The 11,207-nt window shown below is 37.6% G+C and overlaps 1 protein-coding gene across 2 annotated transcripts in view; it reads right to left on the bottom strand.

The window, feature by feature from the left end:
• The window catches only part of TFB1M (transcription factor B1, mitochondrial), a 60,358-nt gene that overhangs the window by 23,530 nt on the left and 25,621 nt on the right, over positions 1-11,207 (bottom strand). For both annotated transcript variants that reach the window (XM_017892032.1, XM_017892022.1), the window contains exon 5: positions 7,956-8,075. In XM_017892032.1, coding sequence (XP_017747521.1) covers positions 7,956-8,075 — 120 coding nt within the window. The remainder of the gene's footprint in view (positions 1-7,955; positions 8,076-11,207) is intronic.

Raw genomic sequence — 11,207 nt, 5'->3', positions numbered from 1 at the left:
GGATGATAAAAGTTACTTTTAAGTTGTCACTTTTTCTCTCAAATTTCATTCATGCTAACAAAAATGTTGTTTTCTTATAAATAAGCTGTTTCAATTAATGAATGTCAAGATATATTTTAAATAAAGAATGCTTTTAAAATATAAATTATGATATGTGATTCAAATATTTTAGCAAGAAAATAAAAACTGAGTTTTCAGTAGGTGCGAAGGAAACATTGCACACCATTGTTTCTAACAATTTATTTGTTAATGGAAGCTTAGTCATTGTCAATGATTCAATGGTAAAGGGGAAAAAAGACTATTTCTTTGTACATGAATAACTCAGGAAGTGGGAAGAACATCTTTTATGTAAGTAAATAACTTTCATTTGTGCATACAGAAGTAGACTAACATATCTTATGCCTATTTTACTGGGTGGACATTCTCTTCTGCAACACTGTCATTAGCTATTAATGAAATCGCTAAAACGAAAACGTATTATCACATATGGGAATTAGGAAGGGAATCATTTTGCAGAAGGTTAAATGATTGTTTAAAGTATGTACTCCTTTTGAGTGATCAAAATGTTATTTTATACACAAGTGTCATATTAAAAAGAATTCTGACACAAAGAAGGTTTTCATGCAAATTAATGTGATAGAACTGCTTTGACCCCATTAGTAGTTCTCTCACTTTGCTTAATGTGGCTGGGTTTATATAGTCTATGTAGCCTTTAGTCCTACAGTAAATTTCTCTTTGTATCTGCTATATCATTCTATATATACTTCAAAAAATAATTTTTATTTAGCTCTGGGATATTTTCTTTCTAAGTAGAAACAGGAATGTTTCAAACTCAGAAAATCAGACATTTTATACGAAATAATGGCCCAATGTATTGTTTGGAAGTGGCAATCATGCCATAAATGATGTGGAGTCTCTCCATTCCTACAGGAATTCCCATCCTGCTGCGTTCATTTCTTCACCTGCACTCCTCCCAGCCTCGCTCCCTTGCTACCAAAGCTCCTGCTCACCCTTCAGGATTCACAGGGGACCTCTCCTGTAAACTCAATCCTGACAGCCTAGAAGTTCAAACCCGCATCTGTGTTCTCAGAAAATGTTCTTTTTAACGAATTATGAATTTAATAAATTCTCTCATTTAATCCTTACAATAGCTCCCATGAGCATACCAAGACTTAAGTAATGTGTACTGTGTAAAAATGCTCTATTTAAGAAATTATGAAATTACAAGTTTACATGATTGCATCTCCAACTAGACTGGGAGGTGAGGTATCCTTTTTACCTCTGCATTCTCAGTGACATGTCATGGCAAGTGCTTCCTAACACATGCCAGTCCTGGTCTAAATCCTTTGTCTACTGGTTTAAACCTAACAACTCTACCAAGCAGGAACTATTCTCATGATCTTACAGGACACTGAGGGAGACAGAGATGATGTAAGTTCCCTAACTTGCCCAAGGTCACATAACTAGCAAGTAGGGAGACGGCTCCAACCTGAGGGAACCAGATTCTGGAGTCAAACCACGTGGGTGCATGGTTACACAGTATGCATTACTTAACTAAGGTCTTGGTTTGCTCATGTGAAAATGAGAATAAGAATGGCATCTATCCATAGAGTTCTTGCGGGGATTAAATGAGATGACACACAGAAAGCAGTTGGTGCACAGAAAGCATATGACTAGTGCTACTCGATCGTTCTTAGTCTAATCGAGCGGCTTCCTCTGGGGTGAGTTTAGCCTGCAGGGGACATTTGGCAATGCCAGGACACATATTTGGTTGTCTCAATTGAGGTAGTGCTACTGGAATCTAGTAGGAAGAGGCCAGGGATGCTGTTAAGTATCTGACAACGCACAGGACAAACTCTGGCAACAAAGAATTATCTGGCCCCAAGTGTCGACAGTTTGAGAAATCATAGTCTAATTTATTGAACATACTTATTCATTTTTCTTTGATCAAAAGTTACCAAAACAAAACCCAGAAGCCCAAAAATATCATACTTAATTTTTTTAACCTGTGGAGCATGTGTATATCTGTATCTATACATATGACTGAAGAATTCATCTAGCAATTCTGACAAAAATGATAGACTTAAATTAAGTCAGAAGAATTGGGTATAAAATTGGGATGGGTTTGGGAGCAATTTAGGTAATGTCAGAAGCTGGTTAACGACTGCCTAGTTGTGAGGGTCAGCAGTTGTAAAGGTCTGGGTAGGTGGTGCTTAAGATGACCTCCAAGGTTTAGGCTTGGATGACATTGGTGGATGACGTCATTAGTCAGCATAGTGAATATGAGGCAGGGGGAGGGCAGGCCTAGAGTAGTTAGGTAGAAGTTCAGTTTTGGACATGGACAATGTTTTCTCATATGTCTTTCATCACTATATTGTCAGCTACATTACTTTAGCAAATACTAACTTGACTTTTGAGGATTTTTAGCCTAGCCTATAATTCTGCAGAACACTGTCACATTATTATCATTATCTCCAGTAGCTTTTGTATTAATTTCATTGCATTTTATATATACATAAAAGTATGTATGCAAAAGTATGCAAAAATGCAATTTTGCTTTCTCCTTCCTTGGATTTAGAATACTTACCGTTTACTTTATTCTTGAGCAGTTTATGAAAGCATGCCTAGTACTGAATTAAAATTGTAAGAGCAAATACTCTTATCTCTATTCAACACATATTTCACCTGATTTTTAAGGAAGATGACTCTGGTACTGCTCTAATCATAAAATGTCTTTTGGTTTATATTTATTTTATTTTGGACTCCAGGGCTTTAAAAAAGAATTTCAGGCAACTTATAATAAAATTGCAGTTATAGTAAGTATTAAGACAACTGATAAAGATGAAAGACTAAAGTTACAAACAAAAAGAAGAGAGGAAAAATGCTACTCAATGTTCCTGGTTGAAGCATGCTAAAGCAATTAAACATGAAACTTGGTTTAGAACTTCCAAGCAACCGAGGCAGAGAGGTGGCCATGTGAGTAATCTTACAGCTTTGTCTACTGGTAGGAAGCCAGACAGGATGCTGTGTCTTGGCCAAGCTCCTTCCACTGGGCCAGGGCAGCCACCCCCCAGCTGCTGGCACTGATGGGTGCTAACGGCTCCCAGAGATGGAGCTGCCTCTACTGGGAAGTGACTGCCCCACTGCTCCCTGCAAAGACTGGCTGGCACAGGTTCCAACAAGTTGGTCCCTTGCCTCAAGGGAACACAGACACGTGGGGCAATTTGTGCTACACAGTTCCTTCTCCCGCCATGGTTCCAGGCTGAAGCTGGTCTCCCAGAGGAACAATATTCTTATTTAGCTCTTCCCCTGCTCTTTCCCGCTACCCTCATGCCCCTTCTCCTGAGGGCCCTTTTCTTTTATTTTATTTTATTTTTTTTTGAGGCGGAGTCTGGCTCTGTCACCCAGGCTCCAGCGCAGTGGCCAGATCTCAGCTCACCGCAAGCTCTGCCTCCCAGGTTCCCGCCATTCTCCTGCCTCAGCCTCCCATGTAGCTGGGACTACAGGCACCCACCACCTCGCCTGGCTAGTTTTTTGTATTTTTTAGTAGAGACGGGGTTTCACCGTGTTAGCCAGGATGGTCTTGATCTCCTGACCTCGTGATCCACCCGTCTCGGCCTCCCACAAGTGCTGGTATCTCAGGCGCACAGGACCCGACCAGGCTTGAGCTTGAGCCACCGCGCCCGGCCTGGGCCCTTTTCAATACATCGCCTTTATGAAAATCCCATCTCAATCTGATTCTAGGAAGAGAATACAGACCAAAGATAGAAGAGTCTTAGTTAAGAAGGAAAATACTAGTGTTCTGACCTTATACCAAAATGATTCTTGAAAACAAGGTAAATATACAGCAGAAACAACATCCTTGATATCAGATTTCAAAAAACACAAAAGCATGAAAAACAGTTGTCTCTTCTCTGGACCCATCCACCCACCAAACTCAAGACAATCTCCCACAGAGGTCAAAGCCTCAATAGCTGTGAATAAGCAGGGTTGGAAGCCTTTAAATTGCTCTTCAAAGGTCAAGAGTGGATGCCTCAAGTTCCAGTCTTTTCTTTGTATGTCATGGATATATCATTAATTCATCTACAATTTAATGGACACCATTTATGCTTTAAATTTGTACCATGTTTGAGGGTAACTTATTCTATATACCATACTTCCAAATAGGTAAAATTAAGTATTAATTCTGTATATAGCTTAAAAAGTATAACCCCTACTGTTATATCAGAATACTACAACTTAGTTCATAAATATTTGTTTATATCATAACAATAACAACTACTTTGGCTGGCAGCATTTACTGCGAGATATGCATATTAGGCACTCTCCATTGATTATTTCTATTCCTCATGAATGTCCTTCAAGGGTGGTATTATTGGCCAAATCTGGATGTAGTAAACTCAGCCTATTAACATGACCAGGTTCTCAAAACTAGCAGTACTGGAATTCCAGTAGGTCTAGCTTACTTGGAAGTCTACTGCCTCTGTTAGTGTCATAAAGAAGCACCTGCTACATAATATAACTAAATTATTTTTTCTACTAGGTCAGAGTAGAGAATAGTGTTGAGAACTGGCTGGGCATGGTGGCTCATGCCTGTAATCCCAGCACTTTGGGAGGCTCAGGCGGGTGGATTACTTGAGGTCAAGAGTTCGAGACCAGCTTGGCCAACATGGTGAAACCTCGTCTCTACTAAAAATACAAAAATTAGCCGGGTGTGGTGGCAGGCACCTGTAATCCCAGCTACTTAGAAGGCTGAGGCAGGAGAATCACCTGAATCCAGAATGTGGAGGTTGCGGTGAGCCGAGATCATGTCATTGCACTCCAGCCTGCGCGACAGAGTGAGACTCTGTCTCAAAAAAAAGAAAAAAGAATAGTGTTGAGAACTAAAAAGCCTGTCCACTCCTTAGGAACTGTGTTAGATTATGAGGCCTATCACCATAATTCATTAAAAAAAAAAAAAAGACAGAATTTTGAGGAGCTAGCGAATAGCTCAGTATTTCCCAAACTTGAGAAATGTGCAGACTAGCTGAAAAAAAAGATTAAGCATGGAACCCCAGAAATAATGTGGATTCTCAGGGATCTACTGAGGCCAGTAGAGAAGCTAGCTTGAGAAACTTAACAGGTTGTATTCTCTCATGAAAACAATTTTGGTTCTGAATTTGCATTGCAAAAGACATTCTGTCTTATAAATGTAAAATAATTTCATTAACAGTGAAATGGAAACACACACACACACACACAAAAACTAACTTAAAAGCTGCATACTACAGACTCTAGTAGTTTAAGAGACACTAAAGTAGACCAATTAGTTAGCCTAATTTTAAGAACTTCAGAGGCTGTTTTGTAGACAGAAAGTAATTGGGTTCAAATTTTGGGAACTACACTAGAGAGCTTAGTAAGAGTGAAGTTCAGCAGTAATTCAGTTCAACTAGTCAGAACAGGATTGTGATAGTTCAATGGTAGTGAAAGTTCTGCCATTAAAGCTGGATTGAGCTAGTTAAAAGATTGAGAAATAGAAGGGATAGCAGATTCTCACAGGAAAATGTCCCAAAAGTGGTTATAAGTTAAGCCCCTCATTGTATCGCAAAGGAAATTATCTATATCCGATTCTTGGAGTTTTGACTGAGAGTAAGTAATGAATGTTAGTAAATTTCTTCTGGGCATTAATCTCCCTCTCTCAACCACCCAGGAATCTGCCCAACCTCTATTTTTAGCACTTAGCTTATCTTACCTTGTGTTGCAATTATGTGCGTCTAGGACTTTCTCTTCCTGCATGCAGAAGGTTTAGAGTACTAGCCTTGAATTATTTTGTCATCTCTGTAAAAACTCCTCCTCTTTCTTATTTGAGAAAATGAATTTTTAAAACATTTGCTCAATCTAACAGTCAGCAAAATATTTTCTGGCTTTCCTCAGAACATTTCTGCTTTGCCCTAATATGGTAAAATTACTTCACAGCAGCAGAGAATTATTTTAGAACTAAAATGTAGCCTGTAATCCCAGCACTTTGGGAGGCTGAAGCGGGCAGATCACTTGAGACCATGAGTTCAAGACCAGCCTGGCCAATATGGCAAAATCCTGTCTCTATGAATAAATACAAAAATTAGTTGGGTGTGGTGGTGCACACCTATAAGTCCTTGATAAGTGCTTTTCTGGATTACAAATAAATCTCCTGTATGTAATAGTTACAACATAATAAAAAATGTGAAGTAAATTGCTATGAAAATGTTTCATTTGCCAAAATGTAAACATCCCTCGATAAAAAAAGGAATCCAAGACATAGCTAGCTTTTTTCCAAATAATAAATATTTTCTTGAGGCCTTAATCCCAGAGAAGATAAATTTTAATTGATAAACTACATATATACCTTACCCCTAAATCAAAGATAAAGTGGATAATAACTTTGAAATACTATCAAATAATCTCAACTAGGTAACTAAAACAGAGTTAGAAAGCTTCCACTAAAAATATTCTAATATTTATTCTAAGAACCCGTTAGTAAAATTTAAATAGCCTGGAGATTCTGGATAATGGTAATAACCATAACTATAGAGGCCTACGAGTAAGAATCTTGGTTTTTGACACGAGTCTTATACTATTTAAAATGTTATATGAATACACATGTGCATGACAAGAAAGCAAGCTACATGGTCACTGTTTTTTTTTTTTTTTTTTCCATTATAATGGGAGAGAAAGTCCCTGAAAGCACAAATGCTTTAAATTTGAAGATAACCTATAAGGTATCTCCAATCATCAGATTCTGTCTTGGATCTAATTATTCTGGGAGAAGTCATTCACAATGTCTCTGAAATCTCAGATGCTGAAGGGAGGTGGCACTGATAGCAAGCTCCCTGAGCTCGATTTAGAAAAAGCTGACAATTATGTCTGTTATGTAATCGGAAGATGGCCTGACTTCCTAGTCACCTGAACGCTCAGCTAACTGGCCAAATGGCAAAGAAAGTATGATGGTGGCAGCAAAGAGCATGGAGATCGCTTAGGTGTGCTTCAAGACAGACAAGTAGATCTAACACTATTGGTTAGGGTCCCTATTCTAAATCTAGAATCTATATTTAAATCTATAGTCAAATAATGTATTTTTTCCCATGCTATCTCTTTTTATTTATGAAGGATATATGATGTAATAAGGGAAACTGTGCAAGACCTTGTATTTGAGAGTTTTAGGGACCAGTGAGAAATTTCTGTTCCTAATGAGGCTGTGAACTCCCTGAAGGCAGACTCTGTAACGGATTAGGCTCATATCCCTGTTGACTCCCCTTGCTACCCAACCCATTTTCAAGCAGTAAATGCTCAATATACATTCACTGAAGAAAAGATGCGTTTTAATAGTACACATCTTGTAGTAAATAACCAAGCAGTGGTTTTGCTAAACTAGACACCAGTTTTTTTAATTTAATATTTGGCAGACAAACTCTGTTTCTGTAACTAGCACTTACTCATATAACTAATATATAATAGTCAAAGCCTAGTTTAATATCCAACTATTTTATCCACAGATGATTCACCACAAATAACATGACCATAATAAGGTTTCCCAAAAAAGTGTTAAGTAAACCATGTTTGATGTAGCTTTAGTTAGAGGTCTCTAATAGAAATCACAGAAGGATTTTCTTTCTTTCCTCAAATATTAGGTGACCGTATAACTTATCTTCCATACGGGGATACTTTAAGAGTAACATGATGATGAAGATGATGAATGATAGTGCCACCAGGGTAACATGCATGAACCTAAACATTTAGTCACCTTACCTAAGGAGAACAATTATAAGAACTAGCCATTCATATTATGATTTTTGTGATTCTTATTCAGGAGAAGTAAAGTACGGTGTCAGTTTGCACAGAAACAAAAGTTAGATCCTAGAGGTTATTTCCTATGACACATCCTCAGGGGAACAAATGTCCTAATTCTGATATACTACAACAAATAAGCAGAAACTTACCTCTGGTTTGGGGACAAAAGCTCGTCCTGGAATTGTAAAGATGTGTCGAACATTGCAGAGGTACTGAGCCATAACAGACAGGCGACTACGTTGTTTACTTCCTGTATTGGCTGCAAGTCTCTAGAGAGAGACAAAAATGAATTTTAGCAAATAATTAGTCCAGCCTGATTAGATGAAAAAGAGTGAACATTTCATTATTTCTGAACACTAGGTGGACTTTTTGAGGCAAATTTGAAAAGGGTAGGCTATGTGACACATGACACACAACAAGCATGGGGAATATTTTCCTCCAACATCAACAGAGGTACACCTAAGAAGTGTGATTTATGTCATATATAATGAACTACAAAAATAAGAACATTTGCTCTACCACTGGCTGTTGCGATTTTCGAACCACTGTTATATTCGATAGCAGAAGGTCCTACATAAAACAAGCAATCAATAAATACTTGATGAAGAAATTAGCAAGCATAATGAAAAATGAAAGATGCTTAAATACTTAATTTTCTGAATTGCTCCAACATATGAATGAACATTTTAAATGGTATGCTTTTCTTCACTTAATATACTAAAATCGTGAGTATTCAGAACCCTTGGGGAATTGGCTGTTCTTGACAAACAATGTTTGTAAAAACCTAGTAATTTACGGTTTTAAGCACTTAAACATTTCTGTTTTGAAATTTTTTAGGTATATTTAAATTCATAAATGCAATGCAATTTCAATTAAAAGTCCAACAGGATTTTAAAAATTAACTTCCATATGTATTATATATATATTTAAAATTGAATTCCATGTAAAATTTATATAAGGCCAAGAATGGCCAGGATACTCCTGAAGAATACCAGCAATGATAGGAGAGCTCCCCTACCAGACATCAAAATTGATGCAGGCACAGACAGATCAATAAAACAAATGCCTTAGAAACAGACCCAAGCACATGTAGGTATCTAGCACATGATAGATTTGATGTAGCAACTGCTAACAGAAAAAGAAGGATCCTTCAATAAGTGACACTGGTATAATTAGATATCTATAGGAGAAAACAGTAGGTCCCTATCTCATACCATAACCAAAAATAAACGCTAAACAAATTAACAGTAAGTGAAAAACAAAATTTTATTTTATTTTATTTTATTTTTTGAGACGGAGTCTCGCTCTGTCGCCCAGGCTGGAGTACAGTGGCCGGATCTCAGCTCACTGCAAGCTCCGCCTCCCGGGTTCACGCCATTCTCCTGCCTCAGCCTCCCGAGTAGCTGCAACTACAGGCGCCCGCCATCTCGCCCGGCTAGTTTTTTGTATTTTTTAGTAGAGACGGGGTTTCACCAGGTTAGCCAGGATTGTCTCGATCTCCTGACCTTGTGATCCGCCCGTCTCGGCCTCCCAAAGTGCTGGGATTACAGGCTTGAGCCACCGCGCCCGGCATTAAAATTTTTATAAGTAAATATCTATGACCTCTATGGTAGGGAAGAATTTCCTAAAGATGCAAAGGCAGAGCTATATATGAAAAGACATATAGATGCTATATAAGAAAAGATATACATATATGTAAATGTATGTCTTTTTAAACATTTTATTTTATATGTTTATGTATGCCTTTTAAAAAAATTTTGCTCTTGGCTGGGAACAGTGGCTCATGCCTATAATTCCAGTGCTTTGGGAAGCCAAAGCAGGATTGCCAGAGGCCAGGAGTTCAAGACCAGCCTGGGCAACACAGCAAGACGCCCTCCTCAATAACAACCACCACCACCACCACCATACTTTATTATAGTGTTCAGAGTAGAGATGAAATTCCCATACATCAATAATCATAAGGTAAACAGCTAATGGAATATATAAGGCAACTCACATAAGAGAAATCCAAATTAACCATAATATAAACTATGCTCTACCACAGTACAAAATAGAAATATGCAAATTAGAACATTAGATATAATTTCACACACATGAAATGAACATTTAAAAAAAAAACTAATAGAACCTGATATTGGAGAATATCTGCAGCTACAGGAAGTTTCAGATACTGCTAGTGAGAGAGGAAATCTGTACAAGCATTTGTAGCATAATTTGGCAATATACAGTAGAGCTGAAGCTGTGTAAAACCTCGTGACCCTCTAGGTCTCTAAGAACATATCCTAGAGCACAGCGTATATAGGCGATAGGTATAAAAGTGTTCATTATGGCATTATGTGTAATGTCAAAAAGTGAAAAAAAAAATCCATCAACAGGTGAATGAAAAATAAACTGTGATAATTTTGATAATGGAATATGAAACAATAGTTAAAATGAATAGCAAGAGTTATCCACATAGATTGAATCCCAAAATGGAATCAAAAACAACCAAGTCACAGAACATTTGTATAGTACAATGCTATTTGTATAAAATCTTGAAAAGATTACTCCTATCATTTACTTTATCTCTGAGAGAGAGAGTGTGTGTGTGTATGTGTGTGTGTGTGTGTGGTGTATTTATCTGCAGCACAAGGAGAAAATATGCATGGAAATAATGACGATGAAGTTTAAGATAGTACAACTCATAGGAGGGAAAGAAAGGGGATAGAAGAGGGCTCCACACATATCAACAATATTTTATTTCTTTAAAAAAGATATAACAATATGGCAATATGTTAAAATTGAACAGAGCTGAATGGTGGGTAAAAAAACTTAGGGATGCTTATCTTTCTAAAATGTATCTTGCTTCTCTGTGTTCTTAAGAGTTCAAAGGACATTCTAACCCTCTTCTGAATGATTCGGGGGCAACATTACAAACAGCAACGATTACTGGAATAATCCCGGGGCTAGGCAGACAGGCAGGGGGCCCCACTGCTCAACAGTAGAAGACACAGTGCTTTTTGAGCTGTGTTTGCAGCTGTCGGATTTGCTCTTTCCCGCTTCACTGCAATGCACCCATATAGTCTAATCACTTCTTTTCCTCTGCTGCTTGTAGCCTGCTGTGGACATGAAAACCATATAATTTACCTTATTAGAGCTTCGCCTTAAGGAAGATTAAAACATAGGTTCTGTGTGAGATATGGAAGAAACTTCCTATAGGCAAAGTTATTGATTGTACTCAAAGCCAACCTTTCATTTCATACCCCTTCCCCTGACCTTTTATTTTACACTGTCTGGCTCTTGTCTGTTTGGAGAGTTGAAATTACTGGGATGCCATATTTAAGATTAAGTGATGAGTTACTATAGCATATAAGACAAAATATAATCTTTCTTACTAAAATGTAAAACTAAGACACATACAC

This window comes from Rhinopithecus bieti, unplaced genomic scaffold (assembly GCF_001698545.2).
Source record: "Rhinopithecus bieti isolate Rb0 unplaced genomic scaffold, ASM169854v2 scaffold_1583, whole genome shotgun sequence".
Lineage (NCBI taxonomy): Eukaryota > Metazoa > Chordata > Mammalia > Primates > Cercopithecidae > Rhinopithecus > Rhinopithecus bieti.
The sequence above is the reverse complement of the archived record's forward strand: the minus strand, read 5'-3'. Positions and strand labels throughout refer to the sequence as shown.